The 26,562-nt window shown below is 35.4% G+C and overlaps 1 protein-coding gene across 1 annotated transcript; it reads left to right on the plus strand.

The window, feature by feature from the left end:
• The first annotated feature begins 12,530 nt into the window (after positions 1 to 12,530).
• On the plus strand, positions 12,531 to 23,126 carry LOC133317548 (ABC transporter B family member 4-like). Its single transcript, XM_061519414.1, has 12 exons — positions 12,531 to 12,836; positions 12,975 to 13,029; positions 13,146 to 13,321; positions 13,412 to 13,633; positions 18,410 to 18,648; positions 18,812 to 19,337; positions 19,442 to 19,715; positions 20,336 to 21,201; positions 21,305 to 21,571; positions 21,677 to 21,940; positions 22,308 to 22,601; positions 22,770 to 23,126. Exons 1-12 carry the CDS (start codon positions 12,531 to 12,533, stop codon positions 23,124 to 23,126), a joined length of 3,846 nt encoding a protein of 1,281 aa, XP_061375398.1.
• The last annotated feature ends 3,436 nt before the right edge of the window (positions 23,127 to 26,562 follow it).

Raw genomic sequence — 26,562 nt, forward strand, 5'->3', positions numbered from 1 at the left:
TTATCTACTTGTATTTGGATACAAGGTAAAGACCTCATTTGCTACAGATATGGAGATGTCTTAGCTAAAGTCGTGGGTGGACCTATAAGGGTATAGCTCGCACTGAACAGATCCACAAAGAGACTCTATGAGGAAATCTCACTGAGAGTATCATTAGAGTAGTCTCTTTATATTTGGGTATGTCTTTTCTTAGACCAGAAGTTATTACCTAGACTGTGTTCTAGAAGGCACACTTTGACTGTATACATCGTCTGCCTGAAACATGGAGACTCATAGGTACATTGTTGGGCTTGTCCTGAAAGAGCACAGGGCTAGGGTGTTAAGCTGAAGGAATTCGTCAAATCTTTGTGAGAGATTAGGTTATCTGTAAACCGGAGAAATCGGGATGACATTTACAAGGACTCGGGAATCTATGCATAGTAAAAGAGATCATGAGATGATCTGCCGTTAGAGTCAGTAAATTGAAGATTTCCTATTTCGAATAAAGCTTACCCTAAACTACAAGGGTTGACACGTTTCCTTACCCTAGGTTTAATGGGAAGGTAACCGAGACGAAAGGAAATACATACGGCAATCAAATATGTGTAATAAGATGATTATGTCATTAACCTAACTAGCTCTGGGGCAACAAAGCATTGCTAGTGCTCTGTGTTGTCATTAGATGGGTTGTGAGCTTGTTGGGCCCAAGCGCATTTAGGTCAGTGGCTATGTTGGGCCTAATGGGTCACACACTAACACCTTATTGTCATGATAATATAGCATTAAAGGTATTGGGCCTAATAATGGTTGTTAGCCCAAGAAGAAGTTTGGAAGCCCCCAAAAGGAAAAAGGGCGCATGGATCATGTAATGGGCTTGGATGGTCCAAGACATTACTAATTAATTTAATGAGTTAAATTAATTATCAAATATTTAAATTTTGAATTTTGATTTTGAATTTTGAAATTCGAATTTTGAATTTGAAATTTGAAATTTGAAATTTGAATTTTGAATTTTGAATTTAAATTTAGAATTTGAATTTTGAATTTAAATGTTTGAACGTTTGAATTGAAATGTTTGAATTTGAATTTGAATTGGCTATAAAAAGTTGTTTCATAACAAAAGGATAAGATAAGATCTTGTTGGAACAAATCCCAAGTATCAAGAGGAGATCTTTGGGCATCATCCAAGGCTGATTTGGGGCGCTGATTTTGGGGTCTTGTGATGGTCATAAGATCAACCAAATGAGCTCCAATCAGATTTGGTTTGTTGAGAGAATAAGTGAGTGAGTTGGTTCAAGTTTGAATGCAACTGCTCGACGTATCTGGACTATTTTGAGGCTAAATGGGGCACACCATATGGCTGGTCATATGATGGTTGTTAAGTCAGATTTTTGTTGAGATATGCACTTGATATCATGAGGATATGATAGGAGGTTGTTGGCAAGATTTGATTTGCAACAACTCCACTCATTCCTCTCCTAGTGTGCGCTACATAGGGCTGATTTTTGAGTGAAGAAATTAGATTTTTATTCACTCATTCTCTCATCTCCTTTGGTCATCCTTTTGTGAGGTTTTTCTTAAGAGAGTTTTGAAAATTACCTAGCACTTTCTAAGTGAATTCCATGCGCCACTTTTGTGTTTTTTCTTGCTGAAAATTCACTCAACTAAACACCTTGAAACCTTGCCTCCTACCTCTCTATTGGGGACGCCTAGCTTGCCTCCCTTGGTGTTCGTTGGTGGTCTTGAAGAAGAGTTCTTCCGTCTTGACAAAGAGTGGTGTGGATCAACATTAGAGGGCTTGTATCTTCAAGCCTCACCTTGATCATCTTCTAGTTTTGGAAAGCAAACAAGGTAACATCCATGTCCTAAAGCATGTTTCTTGATATGGTATGTGTAATTTTACTTTGAAAATTTTGTTTTCATCCTCACATGCCTACGGCCTTCAAGACCATTTATATATATATATATATATATATATATATATATATATATATATATATATATATTGTGGAACCAATGCAGAATTTAAGGATTCAAGGTTTTTGATGATAACAAACAAAGTATGGAAAAAAGACTTCAAGTTGCAACAATCAAAAAGAAATAATTTCCTAACATTCATTAAGTCCATCAAGATTCAAGCTTCAAAAGAAGAATTCAAGTCCAAGAAATCTCAAGTAATATATTTTAGGACTTAGAATTAATTGTGAGGGTAATTGACTTCTTGCATGAGTAAGCTCAAAAATATTTCTGTTAAAGTACATGCATTAAATCATCACTTGATTACACAAAGAACTTATAGCATCACGTATTTATAAAAACATGTTTTCAAGATTCAATCAAGTAATTAAACATGTTTGAAAGTGACCTAAAATAAAGAAGAATGCTTATGAACATATTTTCAACCTTTCCAACAAGTTGGGAATCGATTCTCTCTTGCACCAGAGGACGAAAATAACGGTTATAAACTGCTAGTTTTGCGAAAATGGTTGTACAAAAGCTCATGGGCCCCCTCTATAAATAGAGACTACTGTTCCATTGATTGGACAACTCTTCTTGATCATAATTCTTGATTTAAATCATATCATTTGCTTATTTTCATTCATCTTGATCATAAATACTCTTTGAGCTTTATTTTTGTTAGAGTGTCAACACCCATAGTTCTTCAACTTGTATAATATGTACTTTGAGAGTACTTAGCCATTGTTAAACACCTCCATTTGATTTCTTGAATAGTTAGGGGACTGAACCCTTTACACTTGAAAGGTCACCAAATTCTTAAGAATATTTGGAGTGAAAAGTTGTAAGGCATCAAGAGCCTGAAGTCTTGAAAGGTTATAGTGGTTTGTCAGGCACCTTCAAGCTTGATAGTTGTTGCGACTACAGCAAGTATATCGGTCGTACAAGTAATAAAGTAGTGAATAAGATATTGTTCTCACGAGGATTAATGACACCAAGTACTATTCTCACTATTCCCTCTAATTTGGACAAATCAATTTGATGTACAGATTAATTTTTTTAATTAAAATAAAAATAAAAACAATTGTTATTAATAATAAAGAACATGCAAGAACACAAAGACGAGTAAAAATGAATGAAGACTTTAATGACTAAACTGTAGCTAGGAATTATTTTACCTCAGATCCTCCTAGAGTAGTTTAAATTAATTTCAATAATAATTCATCTCAGATATTTCAAACAATTCATCTTCTAAAAATAATTGGTTAAATCCTAATGTCTTAGTGACTTGAACCCTTTTCCCCAATTAGAATCCTAATGTCTCAGTGATTCCTCTCAGAATAATACACACAATGAATTATGAAGTCTGGAACTCAAGCAAGCCTATGTCTAGATCATGCAAGAATTGGTATTTCACCCCTGTCAAGATTAAAGCTCCAATATGTCTATTGTGAGCTCTAACCCTCAAATCCCTATAAGAGTGATCAATTCATACAAGAATATAGAAATTCATGCAAGGTAAAACACAAATAACTGAAACAATTTATTAAAGAAACAAATTTAAACCACAAATAAGATTCACGTTGGATCCATAATCCTAACTACAAAAACAAACTAGCCAGACATAGCCGGCTTAAACAAAATAAAGAATGAAAAAGAATTAAAAGAACTCATGAAGAAGAAGAAGAAGAATCAATGTTGCTCAATCTCCTTCAAACTTCTCTCTCCGAAAATCGCCATCTCTCTCTCTTGCCTCCTTCTCCCTCTGTTGCCAAATGTGCCAGCCTCCTTTGTATTTCCAAGAGTTGCCTTTTTATAGTGATGAAACCATATCCTTTAATTTCTCATAATATCTTCAATGGAATCATCACTAGAATGTCCAATCATATCTTTAATCAAATCCTTAAAATCTTTCCTTTTATATTTAAAGGAAACTTTCCTTAAAATTATTTAAACGAAGATTTGATAAGATCTTGAATGATTCAGAAATTCAAAGCAACTCTACTTGATCTCTCCAATTTATCTCTTTATTGAGCTGAAATTTACTGCAAAATATAAGAAATCTTATAAGAATATTATTGAAAATAAAATAACAATTTAATTATAATTCTCATAAATTTTAATTACCTTTAAATCAATTTCATTCTCATATTGATCCTTAATACATAGTAAATTGGAGACTCGTCAAACAATTCTCAGATTTAGACATTGTTGTCCTCAACAATAAACTAGAATAAACACTATGAAGCAGGAACGTAACCTTCTGAGAAGAGACACATAAAATTCAAGCATAACATTGCATCAAAACAAATAATTCATAGCAGAAGCTCATGAGAGTATTATGATAAGCATGAATGATTTTCAGTATTGAGAATTTTAAACAAGACTTTTCAATTTCAAAAAGGAAATTAGAATCTAACTTGAATACCCCTCACTAAGATAAACAATACACTCATCACTCAAGTATTTCGGGTATAATCACACAATCCATCAGTGTAATAGTACTACCATAGGCTTGATCTTATTCTCAAGTTCCTAAAGATGAGGAACATAGATAATATGTAAAAATTAATCAAAAGGTCTTTTCAGGGTTGTAACGTGGCCTGTTTAGGGGTAGGAATATTTGAAAAGTAGCTAATTTTATTGTATGAGATTGAAACACATTTAATTCAATTCAAGGCTCAGTCAACTCTTATACAATATTTCACTATTTTCTTCCTTTCAATTCATGATTTTTATTCCTTTTTCACCACATTTCTCTCTTTCTTTCTTACTGGTAATTTAGAGCATAAATTTTCTTTCACATTTTTTTTCCTTTGCATGTCCTCTTCTCGGACAGATTTCTTTTTCCTTTGAGGTACTCTTTTCCTTTTTATCACTCAACTTTCAATGGAGCATTTCACCTTAAATTTTCTTTGATCAATATTTCAATCTCATTTGAGGGTGAGAGAATAAAAGATATAAGCTAAGTAATTTATGGAAAATTGAACAAAAAATCAGCCTAAAGCTCAAAGGGGCTAGCAATGGAAAAAGATTATTTTCAGGTGGGCTATTTGGCCAAGTGGTTAACAAGAAGAAAAATGCCTTCATCATTTCAATTCATGCATGCATCACAAAGAAACAGATCAAGTTCTAGAGTGCCACTACAGTGAGGTCTCTCAAAATAAAATTACTGTATAGGCTCAAATCTCACAGGCTATGGCGTCAAGCTAGTCAGTGATCATGTTAGTTACTTAAACAATTCATTAAACATGCTAAGACTCCACTTTTAACCAAAGAGACACATGATCAAAGGTGGTGAAGCTTACCCAAGGCTCAAAACAGAAAAGAGGGGTGCTCTTGGAGCTCTCTATACAGCCACAAGGTTCTGACTTCCAAGGTACACGAAAATGGTGATCAAAGGTTGGTTCTTGCACAAAAGATGGCTCCTTTGAAGCTCAAAATGCAATCACAAAGGCTCTCACAACTCAAACCAAAAAGTCAGCTCCAACACCTTACACTCAGTAGCTAAAACTCAGAAATGGAGTGGCCTCACATGCACCCAAGGCTTGCTTTCACCTATTCAAGGTATTTTGGTGAAAGAAACTAGAAGAAAAATGCTCCCTTGAAGGTTTCTATGGATGAAGAGGAGGGTGGCAGCTAAAACTCAGAAAATTCTCACGTAGAGATGTTAAGTTTCTGACCTAGAAACTTGTGCCCACCTATATATAGTCTAATTAGCCTTAATAGCTACGCTTAGCATTTTAATCTCAAACTTCGGATTCTGAACCTAGCCAATTTTCTATGATTTTTCATATTTTTATTTTATTTTTCGCAGCACTTTGTCGGTACGCGCTTTTACGTAGCCAGTATCAGTTGTGACACCAAATCTCATTATTTTGACTCCAAACTTGTTATACTAGTCTTATAAATTATTCTAGTAATATATACACACTTTTCATAATTTTTGGGGATACTTCATCGGTACGCATTTATACCGTGAGGCAGAATCAGTATCTGCACTTTTCGTCAGAAAAACGACTTTCAGCATTAAAACTCGCTTACTAGAATTATTTAAGCCTTCTCATAATTATTAGGGTCAATTATGAAATTATTTCTTAATTTTCACATTAATTAATTTAAATTCCTAAAATTAGCAGTGCGGGTTCTTACAAATGTCACGTAGGAAGGAGGAAAATCTAACTTAAAAATGTGTGCCCCTTGTATTTATAATCCACCTAAGTTTAACCTATCGGTATTAGCACTAATATTCACGCTCATCATTTTAATCTCAAACTTCATATTCTGAACCTAGTCATTTTTCTAGGATTTGTCATATTTTAATTTTAATTTTTCGCAACACTTTTCTATTACGCGTTTTCACGCAGTTGGTATTAGTTCTGACATCAGTTCTCATTATTTAGACTTCAAACTCATTATCATTGACCTAAATATTATTATAGGAATATTCATACACTTATTAAAATTTTTTGGGATACTTCATCGATACGCACTTATACCATGAAGCAGAACCGATATATACACTTTTCGTCAGAAAATCAACTTTTAATATTATTAAGCACTTACTATAATTATTTAAGTCTTCTAATAATTATTCAAGCTCAATTATGGAATTCTGACCCTGAATCTCATACACCTGAGATGTGTTCGTCCACCACTCATGAGCATCTCCCTCCAATATGTAAGTGGCAAACATTAGCTTCTGGGGATCTGTACACTGCATCACCCTGAATATCTTGTCCAGGGCCTGAAGCCATCTCGCAGAAGCAACAGGATCATAGGATCCATCAAAAGAAGGTGGCTTATGCTTGCGGAAAGCATTCAGCAGGCGGTCAATCGTATCTCTATCCTCTATGGGCTCAAGGTAGGGATGCATCATGCCAGTTAGATGGCTGACACCCTCCATATGACTATGACTCTCATCGTCCTAATGACTGGGTGGAGGCAATGGTGGTGGTGGCGGTGGAGGTGGTGGCGGAGGATGCTGGCCATCAGCACGACCAGTCCTCATCTCCTCCAATATGACCCTACTCATGGTCACGTTCGCCAGGTAGTTTGCCTCCAACACATCCTCAATGACTTTCCTGTTCGCCTCTCTGACGCCGTCCAGCATAGCCGGGTTTGCCATTCTCATGGCCTCCCGGTCGGCTTGTCGAGCCTCCTGCATCTCAGCGAATGCAGTCAGGACCGGGTCGGGTTGACCCTCATTCGTCTCTCGGTTCCTCCTAGGTAATACCATGACTCTGCACAAGTTTCACAAAGAATGAGTTGATCAGGCCCACACAATGTGATCACACATGCATCATCATAATAAAACCCGCAAGAACACAACAGACAAAACACACAGCAAAGCATCCTAAGTTATTGCATTACGTACAGGTTTTTTCCCTAGAAAGTGCTCTGATACCACTTGTAACGCTCGACCACTTCAAGAATCAATGACTATCCCCACATACCAACACGAGACTTTTCAGTGTGCTTTTTCCTCACTCGCACACTTCCTGGGAAAACTTCCCAGGAAGTCACCCATCCCAGAATTGATCCATGTCAAGCACGCTTAACTATGGAGTTTTTCCATTCCAGACTACCGAAAAGAAGATGCATCTTGTTTGTATAGGTAGTACCAATCAATTCTTATAAGATATCCCAAACTATTCAGTCTCATACCTGCACAGTCTTTGGAATCCCTCTCTTTCGGGTGTTGATTCGATTCATTCATGCATGTAACCCCCCGCTGGAAGCTTGTCAGGAGCCGCTCCTTGTCCGTGCCTCTTTGCACCGGCGATCACTCTCCACCCTCGTCAGCGCTTGAGATGTTACATGCCCACCAGCTTCTGTCTGGTTCGTCCTCGAACCACACCGTACTGGAAGATAGGCACTGCTCTGATACCATAAAATGTAACACCCCATGTATACTCGGTTTGTTATAATGATACGATATTAAGCGCAACTCAATTAAATGCGGAAGCTAACTTTTTCTTTTCAATTATGACGTCATTATAATTAAACAAGTTGATTACTTAATCCTTTTTCAAAACATTTCCTTTATGTACGTTGCAATAAAAGCTATCTGAAATACCTCATATATATAAATGTGTATATAGGCACGAAACCACAACACGTAGTCCGGACAAAATTCTGATCCATTATACATCATGAGTCTAAATAAACAAAGCATAATGTGGCATGGACAATCCCCATGCTCACCAAATAAGACAACAAAGCCCAACATAGTCATAACTCCAATAGCAACATAATGGCAATAAATCATGATAAACAGCTAGGCATAACAGCACAACATCATATATCTCAACTCAGCTCCGGCCTCCTGCCTCCCGAGGTATCAACCCTCGAAGTACCTGAACCTGAAAATGTACCCCAAACGTGGGGTGAGATCTCTAAAAAGAAATCTCAGTAAGACAAGGGGTCCTCAAGGATCTCTCCACCCAAGCTCACTTACATGTGCAATATAAGTTCAAAAGCAGTATAATAATATAAGTTTCAAAATCAGTGCAATGCAGCATATAATCATGTCATGTGTGTCAAGATCCTAATGGCCAGAGAATAAACATGCAGGATTTACATACGTCTACAACCTACAGTACAAGACGCTACTTGTACATCATCCACAGAATCACCATCTTGTATGACGCTACATACTAAGGCTTACCATCTAGGTGGAACAACACATACATGTCATAAGGCACTTGCACTTAACAGCTCAAAAGCATTTCAATAAACATCATTTCATGAAAACACATCATGCATATAAACCATCCCTCTATGAGGTATGGTGGAACCAACAATGGGTAAAACTGAGGACACGAAAGCTTACCTCGCAAGCTAACTATCCAACTCAAGAGTCCAACCCAGTCCAAGGTCCACAAACAGCACTCTCATCGTCTGTTTATACCAACAATCATATCAATATTTATAATCTAATAGTTCATGACATAACAACAACATTCACATTTACGTTTCATGCCATTAGGCTTCTCCCAAATCCATAAGCCCTTAATCTAAGTGATTCTGACTTAGTTCTATTATTACAGAAGTTCAACTCAACCAATCATGGGTCCACAAACCCAAACTACCATTCTGTATGAACAGAGCAGTGACCATCTCGGAAATTCCCAGAATATCCGGATATATGTTGGGGCCATATCCGGATATCCATATCCGGATATCGTATCCGGATATCAATATCTGGATATCTCGCGAGAGAATGCAGTTTCTGCATTTCGCGAGATGTCCTTCCAATATTTCTCTTTTAACACTCATACACGTTAAAGCATGCATTTTTACACTCTTTTAGGTTAGTGATCATGTTAACTAATTAATCCTACCATTTTACATGCCAAGACTTCACTTTTATCAAAGGAAACTCATGAACCAAGGTAAGAACATACCCCAAAGGCTCAAAACAGAAATAAGGTGGCTCTTGGAGCTCCCAAATCAGTTCCAAAATTCTGACTTCAAGTGTCCACGAAAATGGCACACCAAGATGGGTCCTTTCTCTATCAAAATAGCACCATGAAGCTTCCAAAGCTAAGAAAATGGCTCCCTCCAAGAAACTCAAGAACTCAGCCCCTATACCACCACTAAGTAGGGACCAAAGCTCAGAAAATGGCTGACTCCACCCTCACAAAGCACTCTACTAAGTGCTTGCAATGTTTAAAAGGGAAGAATCATTGGAAAAAGAGATGACTTGAGAGGTTTTTCATGCAAGGAGGACAAGGGAAGAAGGTGGCAGCCAAGGCACCCAAGGAGCTCTACGTAGCACTCAGCAAAATGACCTAGAAATCTGTGCTTCTAGTATTTATAGTCTCATTAAGTCTTAAACAAACTGTATTAGCACTAATAGTTCCGCTTATGATTTTAATCCCAAACTTTAGATTCTGAACCTAGTCATTTTTTTAAGATTTGTCATATTTTTATTTTATTTTTCGCAGCACTTTGCCGGTACGCGCTTTTACGTGGCCGGTATCAGTCCTGACGATAGTTCTCATTATTTTGACTTGAAACTTGACTTACTAGTCCTATATATTATTCTAGGAATATTCTTATACTTATTATAATTTTTTGGGATACTTCTTCGATAGACACTTATACCGTGGAGCAGAACTGGTATCTGCACTTTTCGTCAGAAAAGAGACTTTTAGCGTTATTAAGCCCTTATATTAATTATTCTTACCTTACCATAATTATTTGCTGTCAATTATGGAAATATTCACTTAAGCTCATAATTAATTAATTAAGTTTCCTAATTTAACGGTGTGAGTTCTTACATATCTCAAAAGACAACTATCTTATGTTGCAAATTCATGAAATCTTGTGCCTATTTTTTCTTTTTCTTTTATATTTTTTTAAAAATTATGGACCCCACAACTTTTTTTTACCCTCATAAGATACTTATCTTTTGTGACATAAGATTAGTAACTCCATATATATATATATATATATATATATATATATATATATATATATATATATATGAGAATTATGTTTACAAATTTTTTGTTTACAAACTCTTATAAAATATATTATGTATTTTGGTGGGCTTTTTCACCCTTTTGCCCCTTATTAATTAATTAATAACCATTTTGCCCCTGATTCGAAACTATCTACCAATTTACCCATCTTTAATCGACTACCTTGCATTTTTAGTCGATTAAATGGTCAAAACAAGAAAAAATGGCTGTTGGGAGATTTAATCGACTAAATCTCCCAACAGGTAACAAAGGAAAACAAGCCAGTATGATATTTTAATCGATTAAGTAGGGAGATTTAGTCGATTAAATCTCTCAACAACCATTTAGTCGATTAAAAATGCAAGGTAGTCGATTAAAGAGGAGCAGATTGATAGATAGTTTCGAATCAGGGGCAAAATGGTTATTAATTAATTAGTGAGGGGCAAAATGGTCAAATAGCCTATTTTGGTGAGTACATTCTTAAGTGAGTGTACTCATGGGAGTACCTACTATATTCTTAAGTTATGACTTTAATATTTCTATAGTGCATGTAGATAAGTTATCTACATTCACTCTCAAAATGACGTCGTTTTGAATAGAAAATGAAAAAATTATAATGGAAAAGATTATTATAATCCTGAAATAAATTATAATTACAGAAATACATTGATTTTCGCCCAAAACGACGTCGTTTTGGGCTCAATGTAGATAACTTTTCTACATTGACGGTAGAAAAAGCAAACTATATATATATATGTGTGTGTAAAATCATTTCTGCAGCCACTTTATGTACAACAACGACAGGGGTATGGTTATGATTCCTTACATTTAATGATTTCATCCTTTGTATGATTATAATTCTCCGCATTTAATGCTTTTGAGTATATATATGACAAGTATTTAATTGCTGCACATACAACAGCAGCTGCAGAAATGTAAATCCCATATATATATATATATATATATATATATATATATATATAGGTAAACAACTTCTCCTTTCAACGGAGAAGTTTTTTTGTTGCAGCACTCACATCCTAAAATATTGAAATATGTGATATATTTTTTGTTTTGTTTTTTTTCAAAACAATCAATGGGCGCCGCCAAAAAATTCTCTCAGCTGCAAAAAAGAATTTCTTCGGTCAAATGAGAAGTTGTTTGCCATATATATATATATATATATATATAAACTTCATGAAAAGAGACATAATTCACGGCTCAATAATTCCAGCCTTTCAGTTTCGGGTAACCCTTTCTCCTACCCTTAGAAAAAAATAAAAAAAAAATTTGTTCTTATCTCTTCCGCTTTCCATTCTCTGCATTGAATAAACCTTTTGTCAACTACCTCTCTTCCTCGTACACGCTATTAAAAATGGTGAAAGTGGTGGCAACATCTCAGCCGTTGCAGCTTTCTCAACTAATATAATTGCAGATAGATAGGACCTTCATAAGAGCTACAAACCACAACAGAATAAATGCCATGTCAACAGCCACGTCAGCTACTTGAAGTTATTCAGTTAGGGAATTTGTTAGAGAAGTTAGTTCTGAGTGGTTAATTAGTTATAACTGTTAATTGCTTTAGTAGCTATCTGATGTACGAGCAATTGTATATATGTGAGTCTTGCATTGTTCATTTATGAGATTCCGTGGACATTTTTATTCCGTTATAGATTTCACAAAGGTGGTACGGTTTAGTTTCTTCTTTTATTCTTTTTTTTCTAAGCATCTGGTTTGGAACTTTGACATTTAAGAAGTGCACCATTTTTCTTCCTTCTGCTGTTATTACTATTAATATACTAATGAGTGTCATTCCTTTTTCTTCATTTGTTTTGTTCTTTCTTTTTGCCGTGTGGTAGGTGACAGAATGAAACATGTTTACCGTCCTTCCTTTCTTGTCTGAATCCCTTAATTCAAGCGCGTGCTCTTGTTTTTCCACAAAATCATTACATTTTTGGTTAGATAATTTTGTATGAGTGTTTAACACAACACTTATTTGTTGCTCTGTTTGTCGATTCTTAAGCTATCTAGTTTGTGATCCTTTGAGTTGTTAATGTTTTCTGAGATGTTAATTTATTGCATTAATTTTGTTTTGTATCGTTGGAGCATTGAAGACACTGATCTGACATGGGTGTCGAGAATAGTGAAGAGAAAAATTATGATGAAGCAACCACATCAGGGAATCGTGCAGAAACCAGCACAAACGGGGAAAAGGAAGAAAAGATCAAACAAAAACAAAAACCTGATACAGTTCCATTTCACAAGCTGTTCTCTTTTGCAGACTCCACTGATATTCTGTTAATGACCGTTGGAACCGTTGGTGCCATTGGAACTGGTTTGAGCAGGCCTCTCATGACATTACTTTTCGGTCAAATGATTGATAGATTCGGAAGTAACCAGCAAAACACCGACATAGTGAAAGAAGTATCCAAGGTAAAACCTGGGAACGAACAATAATGAACACGTCTTTGTTGCTGAGTGAGATTTGTCTTTATTTTGTGAATATGCTTTTCAACCTCTGTTTAGAGTTATTCATTTACGACAATCTTTGGTTGTGTGATAAAATTGCAGGTCTCCCTGAAATTTATGTACTTAGCAGTAGGATCAGGGGTGGCAGCATTCCTCCGTAAGTATAATTTGTAATTAAGATCACTGTGGTTTTTCCTTTCCATAATAAACTTAAATTTTTAAATCGAGTCTTCTAGACATAAAGTAACTTGAGAGAACCGTTTCATTTTTCAGAGGTGGCTTGTTGGATGGTAACGGGGGAAAGACAGGCTGCACGAATAAGGGGGTTGTATTTGAAAACTATATTAAGACAAGATGTTGCTTTCTTTGATAAGGAAACAAACACCGGAGAAGTTATAGGGAGAATGTCAGGTGACACGGTTCTCATACAAGACGCCATGGGTGAGAAGGTATTTTATATTCCACAAGACTTGAATGCAAATTAGTATCCAAAAAGCCACTTTGAATTTACTAACCTTTTGCTTCTTTTTTAAAAACAGGTTGGGCAATTTCTGCAGCTGATAGCAACATTCTTTGGGGGCTTTGTGATAGCATTTGTCAAAGGGTGGCTTCTTACAGTTGTCATGTTGTCCACTCTTCCTGTTCTTGTTTTGTCAGGTGCTGCTATGGCCGTCATGATGGGCAAGATGGCTTCCCTAGGTCAAACTGCTTATGCAAAAGCTGCACACGTAGTTGAACAGACTATTGGCTCAATAAGAACCGTATGTGGTTGTTAAAAATATGGGAAAGAATATCTTTATTATTTATAAATATCTATTTTCTTATTTTATTAAAATTTGGTTTTGGTCTGGATTAAATTCATTAGTGTTTTTATATATTATACGTTCCTGTATCAATTAAATATATAGATTTATTTTAATGTTTCTTTCATCTCTTGTTATTGAACGTAGTATCTAGAGCCTAACGAGAGGAATCTAGATTCGTTTTTCTTTCCTTTTTCGGTGAACCCACTGTTCTTTGGATTTTCAAAAAAAAAATTCTGCATATTGTCTTCTTATTAGTTTCCACAAAAATCTCTTTCTTGGATCGTCTCCATGTCTCTTCGCGAACGTTTATCGGAACTGTCGTTCCTCTGCCATTGACCACAGTTTTTTGGTGACTTTTCCAGGCGAGCCCTATATCGTTATGATTGTCTCTTGCGCGTAATCCTGTCTATCCAAGTCACATCTCGATACGCTCACGGACGCACCCTCACGCACACGTTTAATTAACACGCCTCCTTTGAGTTAGCCGGCACGTGGTGGCATATGAAAGATATTTTATGGCGATGACTGGTTGTGTTCTTCTCCTCTCTCCGAGACGGTTATGGATCTGGTCCTGTTTTGATGTTTCGACATCGTTTTTGGTGATGCATGGATCCAACTTCTTTCGGTTAGTTTTGTGATATGTCGTTTTTGGATTTTTCCTTTATCGTTTATGAAGCAACTCTATGGTGTGTGTCAGAAATTGATGTCTACCTTTGCCCCTCGTAATTTTGATTGTCCTATGTTTGAGTACTTGGGGAAAACTCAGAGTTTACTTCATGATCTCAATGAACTTCTACCCTTTATTGGTGATGCTCATAAGGAGCGGGAACAACGTAATACTCTTTTTATGCTATTGATTCTATATGGTTTACTTTCCCATTTGTCTACAATCGAGATTAGATTTTGGGATCTGCTACTATTCCTACACTAGATTTGGTGATGTCTACTTTTCCTAGGATTCCACCTAAGCCCTCTACATCAACAACACATGTTATGCACTATGTCTGTGGGCTTGTTGCTCAGGGCTCTAGTCATGGACGTAAACCCTCTAAGGGTCAGCTACTCTGAACTCATTGTCATCAGACCAATCATAATGTTAAGCGTTGTTGGAAGCTCCATGGCAAGCCACCTTAACTTCCTCGATGTGCTCATGTTGCTCAGGCTCCATCTAGTGTTGCTGATCCAGGGTTACCTTCCACAACACAAACTCCTGCAGCTCTTCTTAATGAATTTGTGAATTGGTGGTGTGAGAATAAATCATTTGGTACTACTGCCTCCATTGCTCCAACTGGTAATTCTTTTGCTGATATCTCTCAGTTACAATCTCCAGGCCTTTGGACTTTTGATTTTAGGGCTTCTGATCACATTTCTTGTATTAAGTCCTTATTCACTTCTCTATGTACCATGGTTCCTTTTCTACTATTACTATGACCAATAGCCCTTTGATCCAATCCTATGGGATTGACACGGTTCTTTTCTTCCATATTTTGTCTTTGGATCATATTCTCTATGTTTCAGATTCTCCTTTTAACTTACTTTCAATAGTCGTATGACCAAATCCATTGATTGTGTGGTTTCTTTTACTAAAACCTATGTCATTTTGCAGGATCAAAATTCAGGGAAAGAGATTACCAAAGAATGTGAGTCTTATGGCCTCTATCAATTTTTTCCTTCTTCTTCAACATGCTTTACTATGGATTTATCCTTCACTATCCATGCTCGTTTGGGTCATCCAAGTCTTGCCAAGCTTCAAAAGATGGTTCCCCTTTTATCGTCTCTTTCTAGTTTACAATATGAGTCGTGTCAGTTTTGGAAACATACTCGTAGTATGTTCTCAAGTCATCTTAGTTGTCAAGCTTTGTCTCCTTTTTTTGCTGTCCACTCTGATATTTGGGGGCCTAGTCGTCATCCTTCTACTTTAGGGTTTAAGTATTTTGTTACATTTATTGAAGATTATTTCAGATGTACTTGGTTATTTTTAATGAAAAATTATTCTGAGCTATTTTCTATTTTTTAGTTATTTTATAATGAAATCAAAACTCAGTTTGGTATTCCTATTTTTAATTTTTTTAGTGATAATGATTGTGAGTTTTTATCTCATCAATTCCAGCAATTCTTTTCGTCTAATGGTATTCGTCATCAAAAGTCTTATCCTCATACACCCCAATAAAATAATGTAGTCAAACACAAGAATCTTCACCTTGTTAAGAGTACTCGTTCATTGTTAATTGATGGCAATGTCCTCTACAAATTCAGGGGTGATGTTATTCTCACTGCATGCTATATCATTAATCGCATACTATCTTTGGTTCTTCATAACCAGGTACCTCACTCTATTTTGTTCCCTCATAAACCTTTATGTCCTTTAACCCTACATGTCTTTGGTTCTACATGTTTTGTTCATCATCCTGGCCCAGGCTTGGATAAACTAGCTCCTAAGCCTCATGAATGTATTTTTCTGGGTTATCCTCGATCCTAAAAGGGTTGCCATTGTTACTTCCCGACTTTACGTCGATAATTTTTCTCGGTAAATGTCTCTTACTTTGAATCAGTCTCGTCTTTTTGGCTCCACGACTGCTCCTGTGTACCCTGATCAGTCATCTCTCCATGTCGATTCCTTTGAATACCTTCTGTCTTTCTGTCCTTTTGTCGGATTCTCCTTCCATCGACTCTTCTCCTGATGATTTACATCATGTTTCACCTGACGTTTCTGTGGGCTCACATCCGACTACATCTCCTCTCTCGTCTTTGATCCCCTTTCTACTAGTGACCTTCCCATTGCTCTTCGAAGAGGTACCTAAGAGACCCGCCCTCGGGACAGGTATTCAGTTAATATTAGTTACCATCGTCTATCTCCATCATATTTTGCATGTCTTTCCTCCTTGTCTTCTATATCTATTCCTAAGACTACACGTGAAGCACTTTTACATTTCAGATGGAGAGAAGCTATGATTGATGAAATGAGTGCTCTTCAGTATAATGGCATATGGGATCTGGTCCCTCTTCTATCTTGGAAATTTGTTGTTGGTTGCCGCTGTATTTATGCTATTAAGGTTGGTTCTGATGGTCAAGTTGATCGTCTTAAAGCTCGCTTGGTGGCGAAGGATTTGACTCAAGTGTTTGGACTAGATTTTGGTGATACTTTTTCTCTTGTGGCGAAGATATCTACTGTTCGCCTCTTTATTGCCATGGTTGTTATCCAGCCATTGGCCTCTCTATTAACTTGATATTAAGAATGCTTTTTTTCATGGTGATCTTGCGGTGGAATTTTATATGGAGCAACCTCCTGAATTTGATGCTCAAGGGGGAGTCAGGTCTTATTTATTGTCTATGCAGAGTCTCTATATAGTCTCAAGCAATCTTCAAGAGCTTGGTTTGGCAAATTTAACAGTGTTGTTCAACAATTTGGTATGACTCAGAGTGAAACTGATCATTCTCTCTTTTATCATTATTCAGCTTCCGGGTGTATCTACTTTGTTGTATATGTGGATGATATTGTCATCATAGGTAGTGATAATCATATGATTACTCAGTTGAAACAACATTTATGTCATCATCTTTAGAAAAGGATCTTGGGAAAGTTAGGTATTTCTTGGGAATCGAGGTGGCCCAATCTAAAGATAGAGTTGTGATATCTCAGAGGAAATATATTCTGGATATTCCCGAAGAGACTGCTCTGTTAAATATTAAGTCTGTTGATACCCCTATGGATCAATGTGTCAAGTTTCTACCAAATTAGGGGGAGCCCTTTCCAGATCCTGAGAGGTATAGAAGATTGATTGAAAAACTGAATTGCCTCAAAATCACTCGACCTGACATTTTATTTGCAGTTAGTGTGGTAAGTCAGTTTCTTAATTATCCATGTCAAGAATATTGGAATGCCGTCATTCGTATTCTTAACTATATCAAGGCATCTCCAGGAAAAGGCCTTAAATATAAAGATAAAGGTCATGTTAAAGTTATTGGATACTCTGATGTTGATTGGGAATGTTGTCCTACTAATAGGAGATCTATTACTGGATATTGTGTCTTCGTTGAAGGCAACTTGGTTTTCTGGAAAAGTAAGAAAGAGAATGTAGTTCCCAGATCAAGTGCTGAAGTAGAATACGCTCCATGGCTAATACTACTTGCGAGCTCATTTGGCATAAGCAATTTCTTAGGGAGCTCAAGTTTGGAGATACTAGACCAGCAATTCTCATTTGTGATAACCAAGGAGCACTACACATTTCTTCCAATCTAGTGTTTTATGAAAGAACCAAGCATGTCGAAATATATTGTCACTTTGTTCGAGAGAAAGTCCTTTCTGGTGAAATTACAACTAGTTTTGTACCCCCTAATGATCAATTAGTACATATATTTACAAAGTATTTGAAGGGCCCTCGAAAATATTTTATATGTAAGAAGCTTGATGCTTATGATTTATACGCTCCAACTTGAGGGAGAATATTGAAAAGTTTATTATTGGAAAAAATATCTTTATTATTTATTAATATTTATTTTCTTATTTCATTATAACTTGACTTAGGTCTGGACTAAGCCCATTAGTATTTTTATATACTGTACACTCTTGTATTAATTCAACGTACAAATTTATTTTAATGTTCCTTTCATCTCTTGTTATTAAACAAAACATAAGTAGATATCGAGGGAGTTCTATACGTTTCAGTTAAATTTGCTTGCGTCTGACAGTGATATGATTAATAATACTCTTCTTTCTGTTAATATTTCCAGGTTGCATCCTTTACTGGGGAGAAGCAAGCAATATCTAGTTATAGCAAATTTCTAGTAGATGCTTACAAATCAGGAGTTCATCAAGGTTTCTTAGCTGGACTTGGCTTTGGCACAGTTATGTCTGTTGTTTTCTGTGGTTATGCTTTGGCTGTATGGTTTGGCGCGAAGATGATAATGGAAAAAGGATATAATGGGGGCACGGTGATTAATGTGATTATTGCTGTGTTAACTGCTTCTATGTAAGTAGCTTCATTTTTTTGTATTTCCCCTATTTAAAGTAGTTTGAAAGATCCTTATTTCTTTATTAAAACTGACACAACCACACATGGGTATAGAGACAGATAAATATATTCATACTTCAACTTATGTACATGACTCTTTTCATACGGATATTTATCCTAGGTCTCTTGGCCAGGCATCCCCTAGCATGACTGCATTTGCTGCGGGTCAGGCTGCAGCTTACAAAATGTTTGAGACAATTGAGAGGAAGCCAGGGATAGATGCTTATGATCCAAATGGAAAAGTATTAGAGGATATTCAAGGTGAAATAGAGTTAAGGGATGTTTATTTCAGTTATCCAGCCAGACCTGAGGAGCTAATATTCAATGGATTCTCTCTTCATATACCTAGCGGTGCAACTGCAGCATTAGTTGGACAAAGTGGAAGTGGAAAGTCTACGGTTATCAGTTTGGTAGAAAGATTCTATGATCCACAGGCAGGTGAAGTTCTTATTGATGGCATTAACCTGAAAGAGTTTCAGCTAAGGTGGATCAGAGGAAAAATTGGCCTTGTCAGCCAGGAACCGGTGTTGTTTGCATCTAGCATTGAGGATAATATTGCATATGGAAAGGAGGGAGCCACAATTGAAGAAATAAGATCTGCATCCAAACTTGCAAATGCTGCTGAATTCATTGATAAACTGCCACAGGTTCTAGGTTCTAACCAGAATACTTCAATTTCAAGGCTATTTTTTTGGATTCATAATCTTGGAACTTGTTATGTAACCTCGAGATTTTTTACCTTTGCATTCAGGGATTGGACACAATGGTTGGTGAGCATGGAACTCAGCTTTCTGGTGGACAGAAGCAGCGCATTGCCATTGCAAGAGCAATCCTGAAAGATCCAAGAATTCTACTCTTGGATGAAGCTACAAGTGCACTTGATGCAGAGTCTGAAAGAGTAGTGCAAGAGGCTCTAGACAGGATCATGGTGAGCAGAACTACTGTTGTTGTGGCACATCGCTTGAGCACAGTGAGGAATGCTGATATGATTGCTGTAATTCATAGAGGGAAAATGGTTGAGAAAGGTACCACATAAGTTTGGTGAAGGCATCATCATATATTTGAAACAATTCAGTAATTTCTTAGTGGATGATTAACTCTTTGATTCTGATGCAATTCATGCATAGAAAGTAGAATTCAAATTATCATAATTTTGTTTGTATATATTTGTTAGGCCCAGGGGGAGCCCGTGGCAGAGGATCACTCCCAATAGGTTAAACTAGAACAACCATACCAAGTGGATTAGACATAATGTATCAATCCTAAACCTTAAAGCATTGGGTACACGAGTCTTTCCACTTATATAATCCATTATCAACCAATGTGGAACTCATTATATTAGAATATACCAACAATTTCGCCTTCTCTCAAGTGAAACCCAATATTAGTGTGGTCCCCCTCAAGTTAGTATCTAGCCCAAAAGTACTCAACCTGAATGCTAGCCAAACACGTGGCTAGTTAGAGCAAATCCTGACTCTAATACCTCTGACATGTGAGTTTGACACCACGTTAGAAGCCAAAACCTTAAGTCACCTCCCACTTATATGTACTTCACATAGCTCATTGCCAACTAATGTGGGACTCATCACACTTGAATATCCCAACAATATTTGACTATAACTTGATGTGTTTGTTAATTAATCAGGAACACACTCAGAATTGCTCAAGGATCCTGAGGGAGCTTACTCTCAACTTATACGCTTACAAGTAAACAAGGAATCAGAAGAAACTGCAGATCATCATAACAAGATTGAACTTTCCGTAGAATCATTTAGACAATCGAGTCAAAAGAGGTCACTTCAAAGATCTATTAGTCGAGGTTCATCTGCAGGGAATAGTAGCCGCCACTCATTTTCAGTTTCGTTTGGTTTACCCACAGGAGTTAACGTCCTTGATCCTGAACATGAAAACTTACAACACAATGAAAAGGCACCAGAGATTCCACTCCGCCGCCTTGCTTCCCTCAACAAGCCAGAGATTCCAATTCTTCTGATTGGATCTCTAGCTGCCATAGGAAATGGTGTTATACTTCCAATATTTGGATTATTGACTTCCAGTGTTATCAAAACATTTTACGAACCATTTGATGAGATGAAAAAGGACTCCAAGTTTTGGGCAGCGATGTTTACGATCCTTGGTCTTGCAACATTACTGGTGAATCCAGCCCGATCATACTTTTTTTCTGTAGCTGGATGTAAGTTAATCGAACGTATCAGGCTAATATGTTTCGAGAAAGTGGTCAACATGGAGATTGGTTGGTTTGATAAGCCTGAGAACTCAAGTGGTGCAATTGGTGCAAGGCTCTCAGAAGATGCTGCATCCGTGCGTGCCCTTGTTGGTGATACGTTGGGACTACTAGTTCAAAATTTAGCATGTGCCTTGGCAGGTTTGATTATTGCTTTTATTGCAAGCTGGGAGCTGGCTTTAATTATTCTTGTCTTAATTCCCTTGATTGGAGTAAATGGATATGTTCAAATGAAATTCATGAAGGGGTTCAGTGCAGATGCAAAGGTGATTTTATTTTCCAAAAGCTATACAAAGTAGCATAAGTATCTAACTGCATAATATTATATTATCAGACAAATTCTCAATGTAGTAATGGAAATTGCTGCAGATGATGTACGAGGAAGCAAGCCAAGTTGCTAACGATGCAGTTGGAAGCATAAGAACGGTGTCTTCTTTCTGTGCTGAAGATAAGGTTATGGAACTATACAAGAAGAAATGTGAAGGCCCCATGAAAACAGGGATACGACAAGGGTTGACTAGTGGATCAGGATTTGGGGTTTCATCTTTCTTACTGTTTAGTGTCTACGCAACCAGTTTCTATGCAGGAGCTAGACTTGTACAGGCTGGGAAGGCTACATTCTCAGATGTTTTTCGGGTACTAACTCTTTTATACTTGTCTAACATTCATTATAATAAGAGTATTACATTCCAACACTTGGTTTTTCCTTGTTAACAATGTTGGTATTTTCATGTTTTGCAGGTTTTCTTTGCGTTAACTACGGCAGCTGTTGGGGTTTCCGTATCAAGCTCCTTTCATCCTGACGCTAGCAAAGCCAAGACAGCTACTGCTTCCATATTTCGAATAATTGATAAGAAGTCAAAGATAAATCCGAGTGATGAGTGTGGAACAACACTAGACAGCGTTAAGGGAGAAATTGAGCTTCGTCATGTTGGCTTCAATTATCCATCTAGGCCTGATATACAGATTTTCCGAGACCTAAACTTGGCTATCCATTCTGGCAAGGTGAACTTTTGAGTTTTATTTTTAAGCATGCATGCATGTTGCAACTAATGGTTACCGTAAAGAATCAATTTAACCCAAAACTTAAATTAGTGGATGAGGCTTCATTAATAATTTTATATATCTCTAACACGTCCCCTCACACGAAATTCATTGGACTTGAAAGGTGGACAATAATGCTCAGGTCCACCTACCTTTAATAAGAAATTCCAATGAAAAAGTGAGAGACAGTGAGGATCGAACCCGTGACAACAAATATATGATATCATATAAAGAACCAATTCAACTCAAAAGCTTAAGTTAATGGATGAGGCTACATTAATAGTTTTATATATCTCTAACAGTTATAATATGAAAATTGTTGTTCCAGACTGTGGCACTTGTTGGTGAAAGTGGAAGTGGGAAATCCACAGTGATTGCCTTGTTGCAAAGATTTTATGATCCTGATTCAGGTGAAATCACACTTGATGGGATAGAAATTCGGGAGTTACAGCTCAAGTGGTTAAGACAGCAAATGGGGCTTGTAAGCCAAGAGCCAGTATTGTTCAATGACACTATCCGTGCCAATATTGCTTATGGAAAAGGAGGGGATGCAACTGAAGCTGAAATCACAGCTGCAGCAGAACTGGCCAATGCCCATGAGTTCATTAGTGGTTTACAACAGGTAAAAATAAATAAACAAATATAATAACTCCCCAACAATTTTTTCGATTTTCATCCTTCTTTATTATATGTATTTGCAATAGTTTCATGTAATCTTGTGTCTTATTGGGTTAAGTGTTCCCATTGGCAAATGTGCTTGACTTCACTTTTGTATTTCTTCCAATTACAGGGTTATGATACTGTAGTGGGAGAGAGGGGAACCCAATTATCTGGTGGGCAGAAGCAACGGGTAGCCATTGCACGTGCTATAATTAAAAGTCCAAAGATATTGCTACTAGATGAAGCCACAAGTGCATTAGATGCCGAGTCAGAGAGAGTTGTTCAAGATGCATTAGACAGAGTCATGGTGAATAGGACCACTGTGGTTGTGGCACATCGTCTATCTACAATAAAAAATGCAGATGTGATTGCTGTTGTGAAAAATGGTGTTATAGTGGAGAAAGGAAGGCATGAAACGCTCATTAACATCAAGGATGGATTTTATGCTTCCTTAATCCAACTTCACACAACTGCTTCAACTGTTTGAGTTTGCCACCACCTTTGTTTTGTTTGTTTTTTTTTTTTTTTTTTTGGTACTCTATTCTCCCTTTTGTTTTCTTTCTTCTTCTTTTAGTAAATTTTGAGTAGTTCAATAGAAGATTAATACCTACTCTTTGTTTCCCTTCCCATGTATGAAAATTGATTCTTGTTGTCATTAACGTATTCTCAATGGGTCACTAAAAATATGTAAAAAAGCGATGTAATTGCCTATATTAGCTTGTTGAAATATAGCTTATGTTGCACCACCATCGACACGGGACACGAGATACTATACGACACGATACTTTGACACGTTAATTCTAAAAAATGTTAAAATTTGACACGTCAGAACATGTTTTGGTATTATATAATATTTTTAATTTATCTAGTGTATATTACATTTAATATTCAATAATTTAACAAAAAAATAAAATTAAACTTATAATACCCATCAATTTTGCAAAGAAACATAAGATATTCCAAATATTTATATTAAACTCAATAAAATAGTAATCGTAATCCAATGCATCTAATAATTGAAACTCAAAATGCAACGCAACGTAACCTTTGAACCTTTTTTGAGTCTTTGCAACGAGTATTGGAGTGTCGGAAAGTGTCGAAGTGTCAGTGAGTGTCGGAAAGTGTCGAACACGACACGTCAGAAATTTTGAATTGTCAGTACTTCATAGAATATAACAAATTTTACCGCTAGTATCATCTCACCCATCATTCTCTTTCTTTCTTACAATAATTTTGACTTAAAGATCTCAAGGGTGTTAGTTATCGAATAAGGTTATTCCCACGTCGTCTTCAATGTATTATATGATTAGTGTTCTTGATGCCAGCAAGAAATTAAGTTTATAAAATTTTAGAATAATAGTAAAATATAAAAGTACTAAATTTTGACCATATGATTTTATATATAGATGTTTCAGATTAAAAAATATTTAAAAGTCATAATTATTTAAGAAAGGTTATATGATTTTTATATCTTAATTTAATTATTTATGAAAATTATTTAATATAAATTTATTGATATCACTTACATTAAATATATATGTGCGAAGATTTGATAACCACCAAATTAAGTAAACTTTTCCTTGTGGTCCCGAATTATTTGTGGTGTATGATTTCCAATTTTTATAATTTCTGTTTTGCTAGGAATATTTCTCTCTCTCTCTGCGTATATTCAGTCATTTTATTATTAAAACGTTAAGTCCAATGTAAAGCCGACTGATAAGAAAAGTACAATGCTAATGCCAACCCAACTTTACATTTCTTCTTTGTTTTGATTTTAGGAAGGAAAGGAAAGGAAATGAAGGGTTTTAGTAAGTCCTTCCATTTTTTGTGAGTTTAAAAAAAAGAAGGGGAAGAAATTGGAAATTTTTACTAAATCCTCATTCTTCTTAAAATTAAAGTTCTCCCAATTTGGATGGTTTGAGGAGGAAATATTGAAAATTACTTATTTACCCTTAGCATTAAAATGTTTAAACTATATAATTGTGAATCATTTTTAAATGCGATATTATTAAAAAAGTTTCAAATACCGACATAATTTATTTACGAAAAATATTTCATCAAAAATAGTGATTAAATTTTTTATGAAAATCATATACGTCAAAAAAATCATAGATTTTTCCATAATCACTAACATAAACTTTGTACAGAAAAATATTCAGTCCAAATTATTGATAGAATTTAAATTCTGTCAAAACTTTTAACGAAAATATTTCTGTCCAAAATTTTGACGAAACACATTTCTAACGAAAAGTTTCGACATAAAACCATTACAACAAAATTTTTTACGAAAAATATTTCCATCAATATTTTGACGAAAATTATTTCCATCAAAATTTGTGACAAAACATTTTCTGTAAAAAATTGTTACGAAAATTTTTTTTTGTCAAAATTCTTCACGGAATCTAAATTTTGCCAAAATATTTCACAAAAAAACATAGTTATCGAAATTTTTGAGGAAAAATATTTCCATCAAAATTTTCAACGAAACACATCTATCAAAATTTTCAACGAAACACATTTCTATCGAAAATTGTTGACGAAAAAATTTCATCAAAATTCTTAACAGAATTTCAATTTCGCATAAAGTTTTTGACGGAAAAATTTTCGTTAAACCTTTTGGCAAAAAAAAATTTTGTTGAAATTTTTAACGAAACACAATTTCATAAAAAAATTTCGACGGAAAATATTTCTGTCATGTTTTTTGAGAAAAAATATTTCCATCAAAATTTTCAACCGAATGCATTTCTGTCAAAAAATTTCGACAGAAAATATTTCCGTAAAAAATTTTGTCGAAAAATATTTCGACAAAAAATTCCAATGAAAAATTTTTTCTGTCAAAATTCTATACAGAATCTAAATTTCGAATGAAACATTTTCGTCAAAATTTTTGAGCAAACAATTTCTGTCGAAATTTTTGTCAGAACACATTTCCATCAAATTTTTTGACGAAATTTTTTTCCGTTTAAAACATTTGATGGAAGAAATCATTTTCGTCAAAACTTTTGATAGAAACTAAACTTCGTCGAAAATTTAGATAGAGAATTTATTTTTGTAAAAATTTTCATCGGTTGAAAAATTCCATCGATTTTAGACGAAAAGTATTCCGACGAAAATGATAATTTTGTGACGAAATTTTCATCGTTTGCAATGTAGAAATTTCATCGAAAATATGATCTTTTTTGGTTTTGGGAAAAATACGTAAATAATTTTGTTAAAAATTTTAAATATAATTTAATTTGTAAAATATAATAATTATATTAATATTAAAAAAGATTAAAATGGTAAAAATATCTCATTAATCCTCAATTTTTCTTCCTTACCATTTTTTTGACTCCTAAACAAGGGAAGAGAATACCCTTCAATTTCCTTCCCTTCCTTTCTCTCCCTCTCCCTTGGATCTCATTCATTCTCTTCCCTTCCAAACTCCCAAACAAAGCCTAAATGGAGGGTTATATAGATAATTTTTTATTTATAAACTTATAAATTATATTATATTTAATCGGTAAAATTTTACTCAAGAGTATCTTATCGGTTAGATATAATATAATTTATAAATAAAAATGTTATAAATGTAATCTTTTTCTTTTTTAAAAGGGTAATGGATTTTTAGATGTTAGTGTACGTTAAATAGTGAGTGAGAAGAATCTGAATTACACAAGTTGGATATTTTTTTCTTAAAAAAAAAAAAAAAAAACCTGAATGTGACTAGTTAAATTACAATTTTTTTATATATGTAAAATGTAAGTGGTTGAAAAAATAATTCGAAAACAGCATAGCTTTCTCAATTTTCTATATGACCTCCGCGTGAGAACGATAATGATGCAGAACAACAAATTCAATGGGAACACAGTGCTTTTAAATTTCAAACCGATTCGGTTCAGGTATTGGATTATTAGATCAATGATGTAATCAAATTCAATTAT

This window comes from Gastrolobium bilobum, unplaced genomic scaffold (assembly GCF_033153095.1).
Source record: "Gastrolobium bilobum isolate Gb01-03AN ecotype WA unplaced genomic scaffold, APGP_CSIRO_Gbil_v1 utg25940, whole genome shotgun sequence".
NCBI lineage: Eukaryota > Viridiplantae > Streptophyta > Magnoliopsida > Fabales > Fabaceae > Gastrolobium > Gastrolobium bilobum.

Bases quoted from the DNA above. Each gene is read 5' to 3' on its own strand.
- LOC133317548 (XM_061519414.1), top strand. From the start codon at position 12,531: ATGGGTGTCGAGAATAGTGAAGAGAAAAATTATGATGAAGCAACCACA. The intron at 13,030-13,145 runs GTAAGTATAATT...TTCATTTTTCAG, and splicing joins AGGGGTGGCAGCATTCCTCC to AGGTGGCTTGTTGGATGGTA. The intron at 21,941-22,307 runs GTGAACTTTTGA...TTGTTGTTCCAG, and splicing joins TGGCTATCCATTCTGGCAAG to ACTGTGGCACTTGTTGGTGA.